This window comes from Diaporthe amygdali (genome assembly GCF_026229845.1).
Source record: "Diaporthe amygdali strain CAA958 chromosome Unknown NODE_14_length_1008325_cov_65_372321, whole genome shotgun sequence".
NCBI classification, from domain to species: Eukaryota; Fungi; Ascomycota; class Sordariomycetes; order Diaporthales; family Diaporthaceae; genus Diaporthe; species Diaporthe amygdali.
This window is the reverse complement of record NW_026517034.1, coordinates 464,388-488,012: the sequence shown is the minus strand read 5'-3', so window position 1 is coordinate 488,012 and position 23,625 is coordinate 464,388. Positions and strand designations below refer to the sequence as shown.

Genomic DNA, 23,625 nt, shown 5'->3' with positions numbered 1-23,625 from the left:
AGTCGAGTAAGTCACGGCTAAGTAGCCACCAGGGTTCTCTCCATGACAGCGTTTGTGCAATTCCGAGCTCCTCGACATTGGAGTACTGGAGGGGTATTTTTTCCCCCCACATCCGCCGATAAGTGAGTGAGTGAGTGATAGCGCCGCTATTAGGGCGTCATCAACGGCGGGTACAGTCGCAAGTCCAACAAGCGCTAGGCGCTACGTTACTCAAGGAATCCACATCGTCTACTGTGAAGCTGGAGGTATCTAGGTACCTCTGAGCTTGGCTGGGTACCGAGGTACTTTGCGTCCCACAGTCCGGTCCCAGGCTCAGCACGGACCCGCCAGCCTGGCCCCGTCTTAGCAGGGGAGCTCTGCCTCCCAATGTTGACATCAATCTGACCTGTCAGTGTGCGGTGGATCTGAGTTGCTGTCCAGCTCCAAAATCTTGCACAGTTGATCTTGTTGTCATGTTCCATAAAACAAGCACCGTGGAAGTCTCATAGTCTACTGGAGCCATCGATCAACAAGATACGGACCCCCTCCAGCCAAATCGCCGGCTGCTGCAGCCCGCGCATCACTGTTGCAACCTGGCGTTTCCACCCCAGAAGCTCCCTCTCCCGTTGCATGCGACGGCATTTGCGACCATTTAGTTGGGCACACCTGGACAATGACCTCGAACGAGCCCGTAGGCGCCGTCGGCCAGGCACTTGTCGATTTCACAACCAACGGCGCATTTCCAGAGGAAGATGTCTCGTCCCTGAAGCTGAGCTCTGGGGAACTATCCCCAGCCGTCCAAGCTCTGGCCGAGGCCAAGTCCAAGCTTGAGGTATGTCCTCATAGTATCTGGCCCTTATATAGACCTGCGCTCTAACCAGGAGATTAGACCGAGATCCATTCCATCAATGAGGAAACAGCCCCTGACGTGTCTTCTTGGATGGCCAACGCCCAATCCGTGCAAGACGACATCAACCGCTCCAAGCGACTCGCCAACGACATCGTGCGCCAAGCCGAAGAGCCAGTCCTCTCGGGCGCAGCGATACAAGAGGCAGAAGACAAGTTCGTCTTCCTCCAGGCCGAGATCGCATACAACCAGCGCGTACAGGAGGCTCTCAGGGGCATAAAAGACGTAAACCAGATTCTTGATCAAGTAGAGAGGGCGCGCGACGAGCGAAGGATCCTTGATGCGCTCCATCTATTGGAGCGGTCGTGGGTAGCTCTGGATGCACTTCCGGCTGGGCAGGGTGTCAGAGTAAGGAGACTGTTGGATCTGCGTGCTTTCGAGCTTAAATCGAACGTGCACGACGTCTTCGACCATGTCTGGAAGACCCTGATGAAGGTTGATACTACGGCGAAGACTATATCCTTCTCTGCAAAAGCAGAGAATGAGGCCATGAGCCTTTCAGACGCCGTTATTGGCCTACAAGCCTACAAGGAGGTCGATCAGCGGATGGCACAGCTGTGGCATGATATCGACCAAGCTATTATTGGGCCTCGGATGGATATTGACCATCCAGGTACGCCAGCAGTCACTGTGGATGGGGAAATATTGCGGGCTGAGGGCCAGGCGGACAAGTCCATTGATTCGCTGTTTCAGGACCTGGACCGGGTCTTCTCTTACTTTGCGGAAAGGTTGCCTCAAGGCTTGATAGAGTCATTATCTGCTTTGATGATGCCAGAGATCGTGTCTCGGGTAATCACAGTGTGGTTGGACTCGGCTGTACCAGCATCTTTACAGGAAATGGACAAATTCGAGACGATCATGGCGACCACGAGGCGGTTCTGCGCACGGCTTGCGGAGTTGAAATTTTCTGGTTTCAACGAGCTACAAGAATGGGTTGAGAACGCGCCCAGAGTCTGGCTTACAAAATGCAGGGAGACCGCGCTAGATACAGTCCGAACTCGTCTATCAGAAGGATTAGGCTCTCCGAAACAGGTCGAAAGGGTCGAAAAGCAGATGGTATCTCGCGCCGAGGGCCAAGGACTTGTAGCTGCTCCAGCCACCGCGGCCGCAGCCGCGGCTGACGACGATGACTGGGGTGCTGCGTGGGACGACGGAGGAGACGAGCCAGGCGAGGCGACCGAACAGCCAGAGCAAGCAAATACTAATGAAGCAGCTGCAGGAGCTGAGGAGGATGGAGCTGATGCCTGGGGATGGGGCGAAGAAGGTGAAGCTGGAACCCAAGAAGCCCCTGAAACGCAGCCTCAGCCTCAGCGGAGCACTGCCGACGACGACGACGCTGGTGAGGCTTGGGGATGGGGCGATGAAGACACCCAGGAGGAGCAACCAGAACGAGTCGCTGCCAGGCGACCTTCATCTGCTCCAAATGCACGGGGTCAAAGAGAAATGACGCTGAAGGAGACCTACAATATCTCATCCATGCCGGAGCCAGTTCTTCAGCTAATATTCGCCATACTGGAAGACGGTGCGACGTTGACTCAAGCAGGGTAAGTGACCCAAGCCCTCCTATACCCTACCGAGCTGACTTCCTTCAGGAACGAAAGCAGTCCTGTAGCCACGGCAGCGGCAGGCTTATTCAGCCTGCCGACCTTAGCTCTGGCAATGTTCAGAGCCGTTGGGCCATACTATTATGCTCTAGACATAGGCGGCAATATGTATGTTTTCCTGGCACCCATTTCGGTGGCATCCGCTGACGTCCTAGGTTTCTCTATAATGACGCGAACTACCTTGCGGAAAGGCTGGCCGATTTCGCTGCAGCATGGAAAAAACGTGATGGCTTGAGCACAAGGGCCCAGAACTCCCTGCGTTTGGATAACGATGTCAAGACACTGCAGAGCTTTGCCGCTCGTGCGTACGGCAACGAGATGGGCATTCAAAAAACAGTCCTGAGGGACCTCCTCGGCGGCGAACAAAGCCTCCTCCAGCAGGACGACATCGATAGCTGTGTGGACGCGACTGTAGCCCGCGTGCGGTCCATGGCCGTGACCTGGGAGACCATCCTCGCCCGGTCGGCGTGGTACCAAGCCGTGGGCTCGCTAGTCGACGCCATCTCGCTGAAGATCATCGCGGACGTGATGGAAGCGCCCTCTGTCAGCCAAGACGACGCGTATAATATCGCAAAGCTGATCGCAACCGTCACTGAGCTCGACGACCTGTTCCTCCCGAGCCGTGTCACGGGGAAGCGCCTACCAAACGCGGGCGAGGAAGTACCACAGACGACGCAGTACGCGCCGACCTGGATGCGACTCAAGTACCTTAGTGAGGTGTTGCAGTCGAACCTCAGGGACGTACGGTTTCTCTGGATGGAAAGCGAGCTGAGCCTCTACTTCACGGTGGACGAGGTCGTGGACTTGATAAATCTCAGCTTTGAAGATAATGCGAGGACTAGGGAGACGATACGAGAGATACGGAGTAATCCACAACCGCGGCAGGATGAGCAAGGCGACTGGTAAATGCAAGGCTATAGCTTGGTGTTCTGAATATGTGCAGGCTCGTCTCCTCCAACGATGATGAACGGGTCGGCGTAAAAACAGGAATCGAAATTACCGGCTCTCTCTACCTCTGGTACCAGCAACCAAAAGTGAGGGTAAAATGTGCTAGAAAGTCAACCGTCCGAACGTACATGCAATAATACGGTGACTTCTCAACGCATTGAACTTGAGTCACGGATGATTGTATCCCCTGTCAGGCGTCTAAGACCTACCTGCCTGACATTATGCCCAGAATATGTCCGCCCCGGGAACTGTGTAACAAAGCCACCTCGCCCTCCGCACAAAGATCCGTCGGCTCAGGTGACTAGGCAGGTTCGCCTGGTCCTGCATCAACCCCCACGGCAGCGCCATTGGCCCCATGGTGAAAGACGGTTCGATCTCAGCCAAGGAGTAACCACCAACGAAGTCTATCACCTCAAGCCCGGCGAACGCCAGAGACATCGAGGGGCGATGGCTTGAAGACTTCACCAAGACAGTGCCACCAAGTGATAAGAGGGGCGTTCCCTTAGGCCACTGCCTGATGGCGTTGGGAAGCTTGTCAAGGTCGTTGAAGTCCACGGGTATTTTATGATAGCCGATCCTGATGTTGGTGAGAGTTTTCAGTCCCGCCATGAAATTACGTGTATTCCTGATCCTGTTCATCCCTTTCATCTGTGCAAATTCCAGATGTTAGCTATCATCTCATCAAGTACAAGAAAGGGCCCCTAGGTAGGAGCGGTCGAAAGCAACCGATTCTTTTGGGGGTTTGGGTGGGGGGGGGGGGCTGGAGAAAGCCGTACGAAATTCCCACACGCCACAATCCTCTGGATCTTGTCTACATCCGGAGTGCGTGCCCAAATGTCCACCATCGTGCCGTCAAAGATCCCACTCAAACGTCGCAGCCACCTAGGGATAGTGTCTGCGCCGATCTTGTTCACACGCGCACCAGGTCCTACCACAATGTCGTCTTGGTCGAAATTTATGTACTGCAATACACTGCGTCAGTCATCTTTATTTTCTGTGAGCATTGAAAAAACAAGGCTCTGGTATCCCATATTTGTCGGCCCGAGACCGCCCAAGCACGCCGAAAGACAAAAATATTGGAATGTGGTTGTGCTCACCACCGAAGCTGGGCATGTTCGGAAAGCAAAGGCTCGCTTCCAGCACCTGAGCGCGACCTCACGCGCCTCGCTGCTCACAGACAGCAGGGTCGGGGGAGGCGTCGTTGAAGTCCATGCCGGCCGGCGCTCGCCCTTGTAGCCCGTCTGCTGGTATATACACATCCTGAAGACGAGGCTGATAGAGCTAGCAGCGCTGTTGCAAGGCGGGGTGAGGAGGACATATCGCTTGTACTTGGTGGCCTCCGTCCAGATCTGGAGTCTGAGCTCGGTGGGGAGCTCTGGGAAGCGGGGGAATTGCGTCGCTGGTGCCTCATCTATTCCACCCTGTGCGACTCCTTCGGGCGGAGCGGCTTGGGGAGCTGCGTCTTTCCGTTTATTGGAAGCCCGGCACAGGGCTTTTGTGATCAGTGGGCGGAAGGGTAGGGAGGCCTTTTGGGAAGATCTTTCCGCTTCCATTCTCGGGGCCTTTGTCTGCGTTGCTTGACACAGGAACTGAATCTGGATGAGAAGCTTTGGGCGTGATTTGGAAATGATAAGGAGGCAGTTTTGAGGTTCCACACGGTGCCCAGGTGATGTTGAGTTCGTTGGGGACAAGCAACGTTTTCACTGGATTCCCGCCAGATTTTGTGCGACTGCTACGAGTCGGAGAGTATCAAATTGCAGCTATGAAAAACTTATTGTGCTAAGTCCAGCGCAGAATGATGAGCAGCAAGGCCCTCAGGCATACAAAATTTCACTGAGACAAGTCGCAAGTGCGGCAAAACAGGGCCATTGCTTTTAAGCCATCGACGGCGCACCGTTTTGCAAAGATGGGCTTCGGTAGCATCAGGTCCCTTACGTGCTTTTACTGGAGGCATGGGCTTGGTTCAAACTTAACCTAGGTCAGTGTTTAACTTGGTTGTTCCCACATAATTCTCTGTCTTCGCTACAGCAATTTTAGAATACCTATATGTTCTATTGGTAGTTTTCTATTTTGGAATACTACTCGGCTTTCTTGCCGCTGAATGTACAGGAGACACCAATAATGTCGTTCTCTCTTTCCAGAGGGTGGCTTCTATCATCTTAGACCTTGTGTGATCAACCAAAAATAATTTAATTCTCAGTGAATCATCAATCGCCAAAGGCTATGTATCCCGCTATGGACTTAGTCACCGTAGCTAAATGTATTTGTTAATGTTACACGTAATGCCCCCCCCCCCCAAAACAAGGCAAGACTTTTGCGGGTAACTCCTTAGCTTTTGAATTCGAAAAGGTGGTTTTCTCAATAGCTTTGGTTCTCAACCACCAGGTTCGAAGCTTGCGTTATAAAGAATCGCGACCGTGCGCGCCACCGACTAGATATTCATATGATTAAAACAAGAAAGCGGTCATAGTATGAGCCCTGAAAAGAGTCAAAATGATTTGGAATAGGAAAATACCTGAGGAATTTGGTTCTCTCCTAGTATTGTGTGAAGCAGGCGAATTGGTTTAGGATCGCACTTCACTGCGAGGTATATGTAAATAGCAGCCTGTACGCCCATTCCGGCTGTTCAGAAGCTCGTTTGTCAGTGTTCACAGTCGAAATATTCTGTCTCCAAATGAAGACGGGAGGGATTGACCTACATTGTACAAGCTCTTCTATCCTTTTGTTGCGGTCCTCCGAGCTCACTGAAAGGCCCTCCTTCATAACTTGCTCAATGACGCCTTTTATCTCGCGACCGGGGACCTTTTCTTCGAGAGCACGAATTGTGTACAACTCGAGGTCCTGCAGAGAGAACACGACAGGCTGTGCTTGCGGGCTCGGTGCTTCAGCTTGAAGGGCGTATTTTCTTATCACGGCGACTATGACGCCCAGATGAGACGGAAGCTGCCAGACTTTCGCGACTTCAACCATGCGGCCGTACGCCTGTGCCGCTCTGAAGCGGGCATAGGCTCCAATCTTCGAGTGGGGCCTTGCCATGGCATTATGGAGTCTCACCAGGAAGGAGCAATAATATTATGGTGAGGTTCTGGGAGCTGAGACACCGGTGTCACACCGGAAAACTAAAATCATGACTTCAGGGCAGATGAAAAGCTGGAGAAATACCTGTGCTGAGATTCATCATGCAGCCAAACTATTACTCAATCTAAAGCAGGCGTTCGGTCATGAGGGGATTTGAGAATAAAGAATCTCTAGCGCCTAAACCAACATTGGGAGCTTCGACGGACGGACACTATGACTATCACCTAAGTTGATTGCAGACCTCGAATGACGCACGGAGCTAGATTAGGTTTCACTGAGTAAAGCCGGCTCGAAACTCACATTCCTCTGACCCTGAGCTTCTCTGTCTCTTTTCCATCCTTCTCGCATGAGTTGAAACAATCAATGGCCTCGTCCGGAGAAAATTTATCTATTAGTCTCGTATGAATTACACGCCGATCTATGGTGGTACCTCTAGCACGCCGGCTGCCCAAAAGTAGGATATCTTAGAATGTCATTGATCAATCGCCTCATCAAACGTCTCTCCGAGACGCCCATAACGATGCAGCCTTAGCCAAAAAGAAAAGTATGAACCGCAACCCTAAACGCCCGACGCTTCAAGGGCGGAAAATGGAAAGATTTCACCGAAAACTTGGTAGTCGCGCAGGCACGAAATCATCAGCGGCCCGGCCTCCTTGCTGGGCCAGGCTTTCATCCGGTGTTGTGTCGTGCGATCGGCCTCGCATGTCTTGTGCCCCTGGTGGTGCACCAGGCTCCGTCTCTTCAGGATCCTGTTCGGTACCCTGCGTTGCCCGCGGGCTTTGCGGTTCCGGTATCTCCTCCACGTGAAGAATCGAGCTCTTGGCCCGGGCCTCCGACTCGCCGGTGTCGAAGGTCTCGCTCGCTGATAGCCCTCGCTGTCGGGCCAGCTGTGCCGCCAATTCCCTCTTGCGGGCAACTTCTTGGTCCTCTTGCATCTCAGCTTCCTCCTCTTCGCGTTGAAGATCCTCTAATGACGCCTCGACGATGGAGTGGATCGAGTTCTCCATAGTCTGCATGGAGCCGTGTGAGCTCTTCCTAGCTCTGAGCGAAGAGTTTGATGTGCTGGACGATAGTGTCGTCCCGGAAACGTTTCTTGATGCTGGCCTCTTGCCCTTGCTACTCCTTGTCCTGTTGCTGGCTCGGTCGTCCACCCTATTCAGGTTCATCGCAAACTCGTCGTCGAGCGGGATCGCGTCTTCCTCCCCTTCGCCATCACTGGGAAATAGGTCTCCTCTGGACCTATACGAATCCGACGTGTCGCCGGAGCCTGCCGTCCCACTTCGTTTCCTCATTTGTGCAGTCACCACAGGATGGATGTCCTCATCACCGTCGGAGTCCAGCAACGGCTGGTTCTCGTCCGGATGCGTTGCGGCCCCTGGGTGGTCTTGCAAGAATGCCGCGCTGGGCTTATATCGTAGTGTGCCTCCGATCTTCCATGGAAGTCTCCCCAGGAACCCGAGGGGCGCAGTGCTGGGTATAATCGTCGGGTCCTCCTCGTCGTTGGTTTTCCTCCTGGCGCCTCTTGTCCCGTAACTCATTCCCCTCTTGCGCCGTGGTTGATCCACCACCTCTGGCCCGAGACTGCCCTTCCTGGAGGCTGCGCTGGTGCCGCCGATTAGGCGATCCCAATCATCGCCCCTGGAACTCCCCCCGCCGGCCCAGCCGCCTAGGATCCCGCTTCCTCCTCCTCCTCTTGCTAGTGCCTCGTCATCGTCGTCCCAGTCGTCGTAGAAATCAAACGTGTACTCGGCCCTGGCGCCGTGGTCGCGCCCTCGTGCTCGTGCGCGCCGTGCGCGGTCCTCGCGGTCGCCGAGACAAGGCGCGGCGCACGACTCGATGGTGTTGCCGACTGCGCCAAGACAGGGATTGATGTAGCGGTGCTGGAAGGTCCAGATGCCCTCAGCAGCGGTCTCGGTGACTGTTTCGGCATTGTGAGAGATCTGATTCCAGCGCTGGCGGAGACGGGGGTCCTCGAGGAAAGCCATGGCGGCTCGACGGTAAGGAGCAACAGTTCGTCAAGGAAAGATGCGGAGGAGAGATGTAGAGAGAGGCTGCTTGAAGCAGCAGTATCGCGTGGATTTGTCAGTTCGCAAGGGTAAGCGGCGTCCGTGTCCCCTGCGAGGGGAAAGGCCCGTGTATTATGCGTACGTGTGTGACAGTCACGACAGCTGGGTCGGAGGGCGAACCCGGGCCTTGACGATTGTCTCAGGCGCTGGGTCGCAAAGGTTGGGGATGGTGAGAGTCAATACAGTAAGTGGACGGACGACATGGATTGAAACGGCCCAGCCCGCTTGACCGTGTGATAGACAATGACGTATTGTGCTAGCGTCGAAACGAGACGGTCATGGCACGGCGCTAGGAAGAAGAAACAGTCGGGGATTGTTGTGAACTAATTAGCCTCTATCGGTTGTGCTCGAGAGGCAGCTCAAACCAGGAGAATGAAGCTTTTGCAATGTCAAAAAGTGGAGGGAAATCGACAGGAAATGGACCGAGACGGGACGGCATACACGTCTATTGTTTCAGTCTCACCATCAGGCACAGGGTCGCGGGCTGGTGGCTGCTCACCATTTCCCTAAGTTGGAGCGGGACCAGATGACAGGCATCCTTGGCCAGCATGCAGGGCCCCCAATGCATGGTGCCACATGCGAGCCCTTCCAGCGGGGAAGCACCTCGTCTACCGTTGTGGATCACTTCATTATACTGCGTTGGTGCTGTGGACTTATCATCCTGTGTGGCTGACAAGTGCACCAACGGCTGAGGGGAGGATGAGGCTGACAACATAAACGACGGATTGCAACCTTGGAACCCCTCACCTACTTTATGCCCAAACTGATTTTACCGAGTCATTGAGATCTTGAAAGGGCGCCGAGGTGGCCAGGATCGACATGGGCTCAGGAATGTACCTTGGTCGACCCGGCGCGAGGATAATCATGGGAGCGCCCGCAATCGCTTGCGCCGAGCTTGTCTTCCGAGCCCCAGTCTCCAGGCCCGCATTATTCCAGTTAAGAAGAGGAAGACAAGGGTTAACGTAAACAACGCTATTGTCAGCGCTGTTGCCAACGTTGTTGTCTCATCGAATGGCTATCTATCCTACAACGCTCAAAGCTGGCCAGTTGACTTCCTGTTGTCCTATGCAACATGGGAAGCCGGCTGTAGTAAACTTCTCAAGGCCACGATAGACCTGTTCCTGTACACATACATGGTGATAACCTGACGTCTAGAAGCACATCCTGCTTGCGGGGACAATGTTTGACGTGGGCCACTCGACCCACCGTGAGGGACCGGCAAGCAGGACTCACAAATACGCACGCAAACCACCGATTTGCACGAACAGGCGGGCGCTCCAGCTTTAAACATAGGATGGGCATCCGGGACGGGCAGGCTCAACGCCGTCGCAAGCAAAAACGGAAGAGGTTCGGAAAACAGCACAGCGAGGCGGAATGGTCCTCCTAGTGATTACTTCCGTTAGTCGTCGCCGGAGGAGGAGGGCGCTCGGGACCGAATGGTTGAGGTTGCTGCGACTCAACCGGTTTCGTGCACTGCGGTCCTTCGTCCTCGGTCTCCTCGTCATCCTCTTCGTAGTCCTCCTCGCCCTCTTCACTGACCTCGTCACCTTCCTCGTACTCCTCGTCGTCCTCGTACTCGCTCTCCTCGCCATCCACCTCGCCCTCGCCCTCCGCATAACAGCTCTCGACCGTGCCTTGCATCCCTTGCGGTATGCCCCTCCCTTGCTGCTGCATCTGCGTGATGATGCTCTTGAGCTTTTCGTTGTTTTTCTTCTGGTCCTCGATGTCTTTGATGTGCTTGTTTCGCTCATCTGCCATTTTGAAGATGTTCTGATTCATCTTCTCGTGCTTCCGCTTCAGGTTTTCGTTCTCCTTCTCGAGGCGCTTCGTTTTCTTCGACATGTCCTCCATTTCCTTTCGGAACGTCAGGAAGAGATCGTTGCTGTTATTAAGTGTGTCCTCCACCTGCTTGAACTTGTCGACGTATACGTTGAGCTGGTTTCTCAGCTCAGCCTCGGTTTTGGAGAAGGTCTGTACCTGCGCGTTGAGTTGCCGAGCCCTCGCTGCCTCCGCCTCCGCGTTCTTCTTCTCCTTGTCGTACTTGGACAGATTGAATTGTAACTCAAGCTCTTTGGTCCGCATGAGCGAGTGGAAATGCAATTCGCGTAGCTCGTACTGGTCAATGAGACTCTTGAACCGAGACTTGAATCTGCAAAACATGAGACACGATCCAAAATCGCTAGGATGGGATGCACGCACAGCTCTTCCAGGTCCATGTCCACAACTTGCTTCCGCGGGTTGTCCTTTTCTTCTTGGTAGTCGTCCAGCGTCTGTAATAGAGCGCTGTATTTCTCGTCCCAAGCCGTTTCATTGCGCCGCTGAGTATCGGAAAGCGTCTTGTTCTCATTCTAGCCAGAAATGTCAGCGTAGCCCCCCGCCAAGTGCTGCGCTTGAGCTATCCTGTAGTAGATACCTTGAGCTTATTGTTTTCCTTTTGAAGTTCTCGGCAGAGCTTTTCCAGCTTCTCTCGAAGTCCGGTGTTCTTGGTGAGCTCATTCCTGGCATGGTCCTTCTCCTTTTGCAGTTGGTCGGCCCGCTTCTTGTTCTTGATACTCTCACGTTCGTGACGCTTCATCTCGGACAGAAGATCGTAGCACCGTTTCTGAAGGTGATCGATTTTTTGAATATCGCTCATCTTGGCGGTTTGGGACTGAAGCTCACGATTCGCCTTGCGCACCTCCCGCTCTGCGATGTCCGTACATTAGCAAAATTATCCACGTATGGCACGGATAGTCCGAGGCCGCTGATCCGTTTTCCTCCCTCGCTATGCGCCAGGAACATCGTGACTGTCCGACAGCAGGCGGATGCTCCAATCTCGAGGGGCAAGGCTGGCCCGCAGGACCGAGTGGGCTGGCGCCAAATACCATCATGACAGCTTCCCCCACCATAGTCCGCGTGCCTCACTGCTCCTCGGATCCACTCATTTCCAACCCTCGTGACGTCGTAAACGGGGAAATTAACACGCACCAATCTCAGCCTCCTGGTCCTTCTCGCCGGCAGCATCGTGTTCGAGTTGCGATATGCGCTGTGCTACGAGTTTGGAGGCTTCGTTCGAGTCCAACGCCTTCTTCGCCTTGCGGTCTTTCTTGCTGGGCGTGGCGGCAGCCGGGGGCGCGGGCGGGGGGCGAGGGTCATTGTGGACGTGATTTCCGTTAATAGCGGGCGATTCGTCGTGGGCATGGCCGATCGGGACATTTGCTCGAGGTGCGAGGGGCGCCGTGGATGCCATTGTGCAGAGGTCGGAGAGACCCCAGGCTCTGGGTGCCCTTGGCGCTACAGCAAGGTCGGGATTGAGCTACGTTGTTCGAAGTAAATGCTTAGTTGGTCATTGGCAGAGCGTGTCGGTCAACGGGGTGGCTTCCCGGTGCTGTTCGGTCTGATTGCGGTGCTTCTCGTCGTGGTCATGTGTGTTGATTTTTTCGGTTTGTAAATTGAGGTTGAGGTTGGTCAGCGTCGATGGGGTCGCAGAGACTAGCGACGGGGCACGGACTGGGTGCTTGGTGCAGCGCAGTGCACTGCGCTGCAGCACAGCACAGCGTGCTCCATACCCATGATCGAATGCTCTACGTCAACCGGGGGAGCTGGCAGGGGCAGCCCCCAGTCTACAGCACGTACATGTCTCTCCCAGCCTGGCAGTCTGGTTTGAGATATATTTGGCTTTTTTCCCCGTTTCTTTAGAAGGCATTAGGCAACCAAAAAGCGAGACAAGGTGCCTCATGAGGTGTCTGCTCGGCCATGTGTTTATTCATGGATCAATGAGCAGACTGAAACTACTCGTTGCCGTAAAGTGTAAGGAATGATTCACGAGGTCTGTACCTGAGCAGGCAGAGCGAGTGCAACACTGGCCTGGGGTCTCTCCACCTGGGCAGGGCTGTCTGGCAGTCTGGCCAGCTTCTGGAGCTCGACACAGGCACGCTGGTCTACATTTACAGCACGGCCTCGGAGCCCGATGGCCCGTTTCCTTCCTCCGTACCGTACCGTACCGTACCCAAGCAGGCGGAAGCGCCGGCCTGCCGCCAGCACTGCCCAAAAAGGTTCTTGAACAGAACTCCGCTAAAATCCGCCGGGGCTCTGTTAGTGGCTCTTGCCCAGATGCCACACGTCACTAGGTACGTAGCTACCTGTACCTCGGCCGTAGGTACGCGTTTTACTCAGACTGCTGTCTGCACGGCTTAAAATTTCCAAACGCCATTCCGTCACGGATCGAACGGTTTCGCGAAAATACCCTGACGCTTCCAACCTCCATCGCATACGAAGCAGGAGGAACGTCTCACTTCTCTGTGGACCAAGCCCTCCCCCGCCCTGTCCCTCGTCTCCAGTAAGCTGGCGAATCTCACGAATCACTCGCGAGATGCAGAGGACAAGAGCCTTGCGCCATGCCGCTGTCAACGGAGCTAAGAGAGCCGTGACGGAGCTTTCTAACTATCCCAAAGCAGGCGAGAAGCTTCACGGCTTTACGTTGCTGCGCACCAAGCATGTGCCCGAGCTCGAGTTGACGGCCCTGCACCTGCAGCATGACAAGACCGGCGCCGAACATCTTCACATTGCCCGTGACGACAGCAACAATGTCTTCTCCATCGGCTTCAAGACCAACCCCCCGGATGACACCGGCGTACCGCACATCCTGGAGCACACCACGCTATGTGGCAGTGAGAAGTGAGAACAAGGCATCGCCCACCTAGTTCGTATAAGATCTCGAGAACTGACAAGCTTACAGATATCCCATCCGAGATCCATTCTTCAAGATGTTGCCGCGCACTCTGTCCAACTTCATGAATGCCTTCACTGCATCGGATCACACCTTCTACCCCTTCGCCACCACCAACGCCCAGGACTTTCAGAACTTGATGGGCGTCTATCTTGACGCGACCCTTCATCCACTGCTCAAGCAGACCGACTTCACCCAGGAAGGATGGAGGATAGGTCCAGAGAACCCTCAAGCCATCGCTAGCGGTGAGGAGGCCAAGCCTGAGGACCGTAAGCTGGTTTTCAAGGGGGTCGTCTACAACGAGATGAAGGGACAGATGTCTGATGCTGGCTACCTATACTACATCAGGTTTCAGGACCACATCTTTCCGGACATTAACAACTCCGGTGGTGACCCGCAGAAGATCACCGACCTGACCTATGAACAGCTGAAGCAGTTCCACGACGAGCATTATCACCCCAGCAATGCCAAGCTATTCACCTACGGCGATATGCCTCTGGGAGACCATCTGAAGGAGATCGACGCCCAACTCAGTGCATTTGAGAGGATACAAGGCGACTTGAAGATTCACCGACCCATTGACCTCGCTGGTGGTCCCAAAGAGATCACAGTGCAAGGTCCAGTCGACCCCTTAATGGACGCGAACAGGCAGTTCAAAACCTCAGTATCCTGGGTACTAGGCGAAACAACGGACGTCGTGGAGTCGTTCTCACTCTCTCTACTCTCTGCATTGCTCACGGACGGATATGGGTCCCCCCTTTACAAGGCCCTGATCGAGTCAGGGCTGGGACTCGACTGGTCACCAAACACTGGCTACGATAGCTCCAATTCTCGTGGCATCTTCTCAGTTGGCTTGAGCGGTGTACAGGAGACAGATGTTCCTGCGGTCAAGTCCACGCTGCAGAACACCTTGCGCGAGGTTCGGGACAAGGGTTTCGAGAGGTCCAAAATTGATGGCTACCTACACCAGCTCGAACTCGGACTCAAGCACAAAACAGCCAAATTTGGCATGTCAATGTTGCACAGATTGAAGCCAACCTGGTTCAATGGCATTGACCCGTTCGATTCTCTGGCCTGGAACGACACTCTTGCGGCGTTTGAGGCAGAGTTGGGCAAAGGTGGTTATCTAGAGGGCTTGATGGATAAATACCTTCTGAACGACAACACATTGACGTTTACGATGACCCCTTCACCCAACTTTGGGCAAGACCTGGTTCAGGAGGAGGCTGATCGTCTCGCCACCAAGATTGAAGCTGTAACGAAGCAAGCTGGCGGGAAGGAGGCTGCCCAGAGACAACTCGAAGAACAGGAGGTGCAATTGCTCACTGAGCAGAACAAGACCAACACCGAGGACCTCAGTTGCCTACCCAGTGTGCACGTGCAGGATATTCCGAGGCGGAAGGCAGGCCCAACTTTGAGGGATGATGCAGTCAATGGTGTCAAGACTCAATGGTACGAGGCGCCGACAAACGGCCTGACATACTTCCGTCTGGTCACTGCACTAGACAATCTCCCGGACGAGCTAAGGCTGCTCCTGCCATTGTTCACAGGCTCAATTATGCGCCTTGGTACCAAAGACACATCCATGGAGCAGCTAGAGGATCTAATGAAGCTGAAAACAGGTGGTGTGTCTGTCAGCTACCATTCGGCCTCGTCAGCGACCGATTTCACTCGAGCCTCCGAGGGCTTTGGTTTCACGGGCATGGCTCTTGATCGGAACGTGCCTCATATGTTCGAAATCCTCCACAAACTAGTCGTCGAGACGAATTTTGACAGCCCTGAAGCTGTTCAGCAGATCCGGCAACTCATCCAGGCATCGGCTGACGGCGTGGTGAACGACATTGCCTCGTCTGGTCATTCATACGCACGACGGGCCGCCGAGGCTGGTTTGACCAACCAGTCTTATTTTTCCGAGCAGATCGGTGGCTTGTCTCAAGTCAAATTGATCACCTCGCTTGCGAGCAGGCCAGAGTCTGACCAGCTGGAGGATATCATCGCAAAGCTCAAGCAGATCCAGCAACTAGCCATGACGGGCGGCAGCATCCGTGCAGCCATCACTTGCGGGAGTGAGTCCGTCAAGGCCAATTCAGCTGCCTTCTCAGATTTTGTCAAATCATTCTCTAGCTCAGCCAACCTCCCAGCACAAGGACCAAGAAAGTTCGAACGCAACATCAAGACGTTCTACCCTCTGCCTTACCAGGTCTATTACGGTGCCCTAGCTGTCCCTACAGTGTCCTATACGTCTGCCGATGGAGCGCCGCTGCAGATACTCTCGCAGCTCCTCACACACAAGCACCTTCACCATGAAATCCGGGAGAAAGGTGGTGCGTATGGTGGAGGTGCATACCATCGGTCAATGGAGGGCCTGTTCGGTTTTTACTCGTACCGCGACCCGAATCCTGTAAACACTCTAGGCATTATGCGCAACGCTGGGCGGTGGGCAGTCGACAAAAAGTGGAGCGACCGCGATCTAGAAGACGCCAAGATCAGTGTCTTCCAATCTGTCGACGCACCTGTCTCTGTGAACGAGGAGGGCATGGGTCGCTTCCTCTATGGCGTCGACGAGGAGATGAAGCAGCGCAAGAGAGAGCAGCTTCTAGATGTCACCAAGGAGCAGGTGCGTGATGTGGCGCAGAAATATGTTGTGGAGGCCCTCGATAAGCAAGCCGAGAGGGCGGTCTTCCTAGGCGAGAAGCAGGCCTGGGTTGATGGTGAGTGGAAAGTCGAGGATATGAATGTCAGTGGCGGAGACACATCCTCGTGAATACTGTGACGATTAGCGAGGGTGCCACTTACAACACAGTCAACTTCGCGATGCTATCGCCTACGCAAAGTCGTGGTATATCAGCTGTACAACATGCATATACAATATATACAACCAATATATAGAAATGATACCCTTCTCTCCAAGCTCGCCAGCCCTAAATGACAACCCAGTCATGACGGGACGGCCATGCAGCAGCACGACGACCCCAGCGTTCAGATACGATACGTCTTTCTGCCTTACTTACCATGGCACTGAGACCACAACAAGACGCGAGATCAAACCCCATATCACGCTTGACGAACCGCGGTCATGCGGCTGGTTCAGTCTGACGTGTGCTCGTTTCTCAGACCCGTCTTCCTAAGTTTACTGGATGTGCGGACTAATCAACAGAGTACATATGTGCCCATTGTCACCTTCCTGATCCAATGGTGACATGGGACGGGTATTTGTCAAATAACCTGCCATCTTCGAACCCCATTCTAGGCAAAGACTCCGGGTGTAGAGCTTGAAGGGGTGGGGAAGCTGCTGGAGTGGCAGGTGCTTCAGTCCGACAGGTGGACTCATTTGCTTGTTCTTGACATGTTGTGCTGGGCCCATTAGGACGGCCACCGACGAAACGAAGGGGGTGTTGGGTAAAAGTCGGCGGCCGAGGCCGGACGTTGCTGAAAAGATGTGCATTGCTTGGCACTGAGAGGCATCCTCGGCCATCGATATTTGAAAAACATACTGGTGAGGGATATTTGGAATATGGATCACACTGCAGAATATCAACGAACGTGCTCGCCTCGTACATGTAAATCACAGCATCGAAGTTCCGTAGCTGGTGGTCAGTGATGGGTGGTGACGTTCGACAGACGGGCCACTAGGATGTAACAAAGTACGTAATGTGGGGGGAATTGGTGGGATGTTTTCCGACCGTCAGGGTCCTCCAGTGTCTAATAGCTTTCTTTAACGAATGACTCAACTTGAGCTGTACTCTCGCCTTAGATATTCAACCAGGTGCACGCCCTCGAGCTTCTCTTGTTGTCCTGCGGCTGTGACATAATTTGACTGTTCCAAATTCATCACAACTCCAGTCTTGCCGAACAAGTTAGCAATTGGAGCCTCAAGATGCCCAGCCGCGACGAGATCACCTACTTCGGGGCCGGCCCCGCGCTGCTGCCCACCGATGTCCTCGAGCAAGCCTCAAAGGCACTGCTCAATTACAATGGCACCGGCTTGGGCATCGCTGAGCACTCGCACCGCTCCCAGCTTGCCACCGACATCATCAACAACGCCAAGGCCGACCTGGCCACCTACCTCGACCTGCCCGCCGACGACTATGAGATCGTCTTCATGCAGGGCGGCGGCAGCGGCGAGTTCTCCGCCACCGTGTACAACATGGTCGGAGCCTGGGTCTCCCGCAAGAAGGCCGAGCTTCTGAAGGCAAACCACCTGGCCGAGGGTGAGTACGAGCCCGAGCTGCTGGAGAAGGAGCTGGCCAAGGCGGTCGGCGGCCTGAAGCTGGACTACATCGTCACGGGCAGCTGGTCGCTCAAGGCCTACCAGGAGGCCCAGAGGCTGCTGGGCCCTGAGCATGTCAACTTGGTCTGCGACGCGAGGACGATCAACGATGGCAAGTTCGGCAAGGTCCCGGACCAGAGCACATGGAAGCTGTCTCCCGACGCCGCCATGGTGTACTACTGCGACAACGAGACGGTCGACGGCGTGGAGATGCCCAGCTTCCCCGAGATCCTGGCGCCCAAGGCCGACGGCACAGGCCCCATTGTTGTGGCTGACATGTCTTCCAACATCCTGTCGAGGAGGTTCCCGGGCAAGAACTTCTCTGTGATCTTTTTTGGAGCACAGAAGAACCTTGGGTCGACCGGTGTCACTGTCGCTATCATCAAGAAGACCCTCCTGCCCCCTACGACGCCCCAGCCGCCACCGGCTCTGCTGCGGAAGCTCGGTCTTCCCATTGGGCCCATTGTGCTGTCTTACGAGACCATCGCCAAGAACAACAGCTTGTACAACACTCTGAGCATATTCGAGTACGTATTCTTACCAAACCAGCAATTGAGTAGTGGGTCCGCATGCTGATCAGCTTGCAGTGTCTACGTCGCCGGCTCAGTGTTGAAGAAGCTCCTCGCCACGTTCCCCGACAAGGTCGATGGACAAGAGGCTGTTGCTAACAAGAAGGCCGGGCTCATCTACGCCGCGCTCGAGGCGCATCCTGACGTGTACAAGATTGTCCCTGACAAGAGTGCCCGCTCAAGGATGAACATCTGCTTCCGTGTCACCAAGGTGAGCTATAGTCATACCCTTGCGCAATGTTCTGTCTTGTGGTGTCCAAATCTGACCTGACAATAACAGGGTGGCAACATCGACGAGGCGGAGAAGGCGTTCCTCAAGCAGTCCACCGACCTTGGCCTTACTGGGCTCAAGGGTCATAGGAGTGTGGGCGGCATCCGGGCCAGCAACTACAATTCGGTCCCACTGGAGGGTGCACAGAAGCTGGCTGAGTTCATTGTGAAGTTTGCAACTTCATAGACTACAGGGCGGGCTGTGTGAAAGTTGAGAATGCATGTTATCAGGCGTTTTGGAAAGGGAAAACAGAGGGCAAAACAGTTATACCGCATGCGTTTCAACACGTTGAATATGGTTTGGTATGGGCCACACCGATGTATGCACATCTTCAAGATCATCGTCGATGCGAAATTGCAGCGCGCGCAGAGGCTAAGGCATCGGTTGACTCATAACTTCGGAGTCTCAGGCTGAAGTATATTATGCGGAGCACATGCAGGCCTAGGTGGTCTCGACGGTACATAGAATTACCCGCTGAACTTTGTGTAGCTTGAGATTTCTGTGAGACATTTCACCGTTGGACACACAGAATGGCGGCACATGAGGCGATGAGGTAATACTAAACGAGGTCCTCCTGCAGGCAAAACCCCCCCAGTTCGAGCTGAATGACTGTCTGGCCGACTCGAGTGGCGCGCTAAGGTTTGGGGCCGCTGGGGTAGCCAGGTGCTAGGCCACGCTAGGTCGAGTGTGCGCACTGCACACAGTTGGCGAAAATTCGAACCTTGTCGAGCATGACGGTTAGAAAGCAGGGCAGAAAAAGGACCCACTCCCTGCCAAACAATTCCCTCCTGCCCCCACCACGTAAGGTTTCTTACCACATCACCCAACATCATCACCATCATCCGCAACTTCATCTGCCCAACCCAATACTGGCTAGACTTTTGCAGCTTCGCATCCCCTCGACACTGCATCGCACTGCAATCGAATCTCACCGCTCAGGCCCTCTACAATCTCGGCATCAATCGCCCCGGTGACTCAGTCCTCCCACCGCTGTCCAGCTGCAGGTACGTTACCTCCAGGAACCGAGACACAGCCTCTGCACCCGAGGGTGTTACCCCTTAGGCATCAAGCATTGTCCCAATTCGACTATAGTCCTCGCGACTTGCCGCCGTCATCTCTCTGCACGACCGCCAACATCGCTCGGGCGTCTACAAATCGCTCACGTCTCCTCTCCCTGCTCCAATCCGCTCAGTCAACGTGCTCTTCATCACAACACGCTACGTCAGTGAAGCTGCTTGAAAAGACCACACGACTAACGAGAAAATACCTCAGCGGCCTCCCACCTCACAAAACAAACCCCGACCTGGACTGCCTTTGGTCTAACAAAGGCGCACCGCTAAGACGGCTTCCTCGGCCGTAGCTTTCGTATCTGATCAAGATTTCGCGCATCGAAAGCCATTCCACATCCTCTGTGTTGTTCCGCCTCCACCTGCTGAAGTCAACTAAAGGCCCCGAGTCTTTACCGCTCCTCGACTTCCCCTACAACAAACCGGACCCCGAGTTCAACCCCCCATTTAAGCTGCCGAATAAGAGTCTTCTAGAGACCCTCTCTCTTACGGAGGGAGAGTCGCGGAGGCCTCGCCAATCTACTGAGGGAACAGTCTGCTACCGTTTCCGACCCCCTTAACACCCACCTCGATCCTCGAGACTATATCAATCAACAGAGGTTCATCCCCCACCGAGCCAACACTCGAGAATTGGAAGCGTGTTCGTCAGCCTCAGCAGCAGTCCCTCAAGCAAGCGTTGGGAATGGTTATGGCAATTACCCTCGTCGATACAATTTCACCTATTGATTACATCAATAACCGGATCTTTTCGACCAATGGCGCTGTATTCAATTCTGACGAGAAAGCCCATTATGGCCATGTCTCTCCCAAGCATCTGATTGGCGATGCCCTTCGCCAGCGTGTCGAGAACATCGACCACGAGTTTTGCGAGCCAGGCGACGAGGATACCTTCTTCGTGGCCGACCTTGGCGAGGTCTACCGCCAGCATCTGCGGTGGAAGCTCAATCTCCCGCGCGTCAAGCCGTTCTACGCCGTCAAGTGCAACCCGGACCCTCAGCTCCTCCGCCTTCTGGCCAGCCTGGGCACGGGCTTTGACTGCGCATCCAAGACAGAGATCGAGCAGGTGCTCAACTTGGGAGTCAGCCCTGAGCGCGTCATCTACGCCCAGCCTTGCAAGACCAATTCGTACGTCCGCTATGTCGCCAATGCTGGTGTGCGCCAGATGACCTTTGACAACGCCGACGAATTGCGCAAGATTGCCAAGCTGTTCCCTGAGGCTGAGCTCTTCCTTCGTATCCACACCGATGACTCCTCCAGCCTTTGCCGGTTGAGCCTGAAGTTTGGCGCCTCCATGGACATGACGGATGGCCTGCTGCGCACTGCGCGAGACCTCGGGCTGAACGTCGTGGGCGTGAGCTTCCACGTCGGGTCTGGGGCTTCCGACCCCAGGGCCTTCCTCAAGGCCGTCCAAGACGCGCACGTCGTCTTTCAGCAAGGCACCGACTACGGCTTCGAGATGAAGACCTTGGACGTGGGTGGTGGCTTCTGCAGCGATTCCACCTTCGAGGGAATGGCTGGTGTGCTCCGCACCGCGCTGGATGAGTACTTCCCGGCTCACTCGGGCATCAACCTGATTGCCGAGCCTGGTCGGTTCTATGCCTCGACAGCGTTCACGCTGGCTTGCAACATCATTGCGCGGCGAACCGTCGAGAACCAGCCTGGTGATGACAACAGCTACATGGTGTACGTCAATGATGGCGTCTACGGCAACTTCAGCAGCATCATGTTTGACCACCAGAACCCGATCGCCCATGTCCTGCAGGCCGGGGGCCAGAACTACTACAACACCAAGGCTGGCCGACCTGTCACGGCTGGTGGTATGGAGTACAGCATCTGGGGCCCGACCTGCGACGGCATCGACCGTATCAGCGAGAGCATTCGTTTCAACCAGACATTGGACGTCGGTGACTGGCTGTACTTTGAGGACATGGGCGCCTACACCAAGTGCTCTGCCACTCGCTTCAATGGTTTCTCGGACAACCACGACGTGATCTATGTCTGCAGCGAGCCAGGTGCTTTGGCGGCGCTGGAGCACGGCATCTGAAGGGGCAGTGGTGCCTCAAGGACAAAACAAAAAAACTGGTGCGATAAACTGAAGGGATCAATCTACTGAAAACAGGAAGTAGTTTTTGCTGTGGAAAATCATCTGAAAAAACAGTGGGCGGTGTTTTACTTTCTAGAAGAGTTGCGTCTATAGACGATTCCCAGTGAATCAAGCACATTCTTTAGATAAACTGCATATAATGTCATTTCGCTCACTATACAAACCTATGATAGCCATACAGCATGACAACATATCGAAATGACTCGTAGTGATCTTCAAGAGTTGCGAGAACTTCTACCACACGCCTCACCTTTCCGTCATGACCATCAGAGTCATGTGAAAGCCCAAAAGCAACTTCATGACACCATTATAGCACGAGCGCGGGTATGAGATGCATACCGAATTGGGCAAAAACCATGTGGTGACTGAAACACATCTTGTGGCTGCATAAGCCCCAAAAATCAGATCCCGGAAGCCAAACCAAATCCCCACACGAACATTTACACAAGTCGGCTAGCCAAGTTACCCCGGAATCTGTGCCCATGGGGCGGGAACCGAAGATGCCTCGGTAGGATCTCCGCATTCTCACCCAAAATTCCCGGGGGAGAGGGGTGGAAGGGGCGAAAGTACATACATACTTAACAAGATAGATCGCACTGCATCTGTAAGAAGTGTCTTTTTTCATTTATACATCTGTTATTACACTTACGACCTGGAATGCTCATTTCCTAATTACATACCCCATTGTGGCGAGTACAAACATCGTGCGATATCGTACAAGAGCTAGCATCAGCAAGGAAGGCAAGCAGTTCTAATTTCTCGACACGGACTCGGGGCATAGCTGGACTCGCATATGTGAATTTCCTTGTATAATCCAGGCAACCAGCACTCACAATGGCACCGACCGGCCCCATCACCACACCGATAACGACCCTACTAGGGATCCAACACCCCGTCATCCTCGCCGGCATGGCACGCGTGTCGGGCGGGCGCCTCGCGGCGGCCGTGTCCAACGCGGGCGGGCTGGGCGTGATCGGCGGCTTCATGTACACGCCGGACCAGCTGCGCGAGATCGTCGCCGAGATGAAGGCCAACTTCAGCCGGCCGGACCTGCCCTTCGGCGTGGACCTGGCGCTGCCGCAGCTGGGCGGGGGCGCGCGCAAGACGAACCACGACTACACGGGCGGCAAGCTGGACGAGCTGATCGACATCACGATCGAGTCGGGCGCGCGCCTGTTCGTCAGCGCCGTGGGCGTGCCGCCGCGGCGCGTCATCGACCGCCTGCACGACGCGGGCATCTACGTCATGAACATGGTGGGCCACCCCCGGCACGCCGTCAAGGCGCTCGACCTGGGCGTCGACATGGTGTGCGCGCAGGGCGGCGAGGGCGGCGGCCACACGGGCGACATCGCCAACAGCATCCTCATCCCCGCGGTGGCCGACGCCGCGCGCGCCTACAGGCCGGCGATGCTGCGCGGCCAGCCCGCGCTCGTCGTCGCCGCGGGCGGCATCTCGGACGGCCGCGGCCTGGCGAGCAGCCTCATGCAGGGCGCCGCCGCCGTGTGGGTCGGCACGCGCTTCGTCGCGAGCGAAGAGGCTGGGTGCAGCGCCGAGCACAAGGAGGCCGTCGTCAGCTGCGGCTTCGAGGACACGCAGCGCACGCTGGTCATCTCCGGCCGGCCGCTCAGGATGAGGACCAACGAGTATATTCAGAAGTGGCACGAGAAGCCCGACCGCATCAAGGAACTATGTGATAGTGGTGTTGTCCCGATCGAGTATGATATCGAGGAGGGAAATGATGTGGACCTGCCGCACCTGATGGGCCAGGTCGCTGGTTCCATTCAGAGGATACAGCCTGCGGGCGAGATTGTGAAGGAGATGGTAGCTGAGGCCGAGAAGATGCTGAGGCTAGGGACCAGTTATGTTGAGGGAGGTAAGAGCAGGCTGTGAGATGTCTAGCCGCTTGGTGATTGCGCATCTGCATAAAATGATACTTTGTACATGGCAGATTTCATGATTTGCAACTGATAAACTGTGATGGTGAGCAGATCTCTGGATATCTGGCAGCTAGTGAGACAGCCATTGCGCATCTTGAAGCGGGGTACAAGCTTTCA

The 23,625-nt window shown here is 54.9% G+C and overlaps 8 protein-coding genes across 8 annotated transcripts; 4 read left to right on the top strand and 4 right to left on the bottom strand.

The window, feature by feature from the left end:
* Nucleotides 1–652: 652 nt before the first annotated feature.
* On the top strand, nt 653–3,396 carry J7T55_003460 (centromere kinetochore protein; the record flags this gene model as incomplete). The annotated part of the gene is made up of 4 exons (XM_053143486.1): nt 653–811; nt 869–2,430; nt 2,491–2,598; nt 2,646–3,396. 4 exons carry the CDS (start codon nt 653–655, stop codon nt 3,394–3,396), a joined length of 2,580 nt encoding a protein of 859 aa, XP_052993710.1.
* A 261-nt stretch (nt 3,397–3,657) lies between these two features.
* On the bottom strand, nt 3,658–4,991 carry J7T55_003459 (uncharacterized protein; the record flags this gene model as incomplete). Its single annotated transcript, XM_053143485.1, has 2 exons — nt 3,658–4,086; nt 4,536–4,991. The coding sequence occupies 2 exons, from the start codon at nt 4,989–4,991 to the stop codon at nt 3,658–3,660; spliced, it is 885 nt and encodes a 294-aa protein (XP_052993709.1).
* Nucleotides 4,992–6,015: 1,024 nt separating this feature from the next.
* On the bottom strand, nt 6,016–6,474 carry J7T55_003458 (uncharacterized protein; the record flags this gene model as incomplete). The annotated part of the gene is made up of 2 exons (XM_053143484.1): nt 6,016–6,060; nt 6,184–6,474. 2 exons carry the CDS (start codon nt 6,472–6,474, stop codon nt 6,016–6,018), a joined length of 336 nt encoding a protein of 111 aa, XP_052993708.1.
* Nucleotides 6,475–7,115: 641 nt separating this feature from the next.
* Nucleotides 7,116–8,501, bottom strand: J7T55_003457 (uncharacterized protein; the record flags this gene model as incomplete). Its single annotated transcript, XM_053143483.1, has 1 exon — nt 7,116–8,501. One exon carries the CDS (start codon nt 8,499–8,501, stop codon nt 7,116–7,118), a length of 1,386 nt encoding a protein of 461 aa, XP_052993707.1.
* Nucleotides 8,502–9,965: 1,464 nt separating this feature from the next.
* J7T55_003456 (muscle-derived protein) lies at nt 9,966–11,811 on the bottom strand (the record flags this gene model as incomplete). Its single annotated transcript, XM_053143482.1, has 4 exons — nt 9,966–10,731; nt 10,782–10,930; nt 10,996–11,267; nt 11,550–11,811. The coding sequence occupies 4 exons, from the start codon at nt 11,809–11,811 to the stop codon at nt 9,966–9,968; spliced, it is 1,449 nt and encodes a 482-aa protein (XP_052993706.1).
* Nucleotides 11,812–12,933: 1,122 nt separating this feature from the next.
* J7T55_003455 (uncharacterized protein) lies at nt 12,934–16,054 on the top strand (the record flags this gene model as incomplete). Its single annotated transcript, XM_053143481.1, has 2 exons — nt 12,934–13,238; nt 13,300–16,054. The coding sequence occupies 2 exons, from the start codon at nt 12,934–12,936 to the stop codon at nt 16,052–16,054; spliced, it is 3,060 nt and encodes a 1,019-aa protein (XP_052993705.1).
* Nucleotides 16,055–17,167: 1,113 nt separating this feature from the next.
* J7T55_003454 (ornithine decarboxylase) lies at nt 17,168–21,511 on the top strand (the record flags this gene model as incomplete). The annotated part of the gene is made up of 7 exons (XM_053143480.1): nt 17,168–18,087; nt 18,148–18,340; nt 18,410–18,570; nt 19,380–19,404; nt 19,493–19,621; nt 19,761–20,000; nt 20,117–21,511. The coding sequence occupies 7 exons, from the start codon at nt 17,168–17,170 to the stop codon at nt 21,509–21,511; spliced, it is 3,063 nt and encodes a 1,020-aa protein (XP_052993704.1).
* An 894-nt stretch (nt 21,512–22,405) lies between these two features.
* On the top strand, nt 22,406–23,461 carry J7T55_003453 (2-nitropropane dioxygenase; the record flags this gene model as incomplete). The annotated part of the gene is made up of 1 exon (XM_053143478.1): nt 22,406–23,461. The coding sequence occupies one exon, from the start codon at nt 22,406–22,408 to the stop codon at nt 23,459–23,461; it is 1,056 nt and encodes a 351-aa protein (XP_052993703.1).
* Nucleotides 23,462–23,625: the final 164 nt, after the last annotated feature.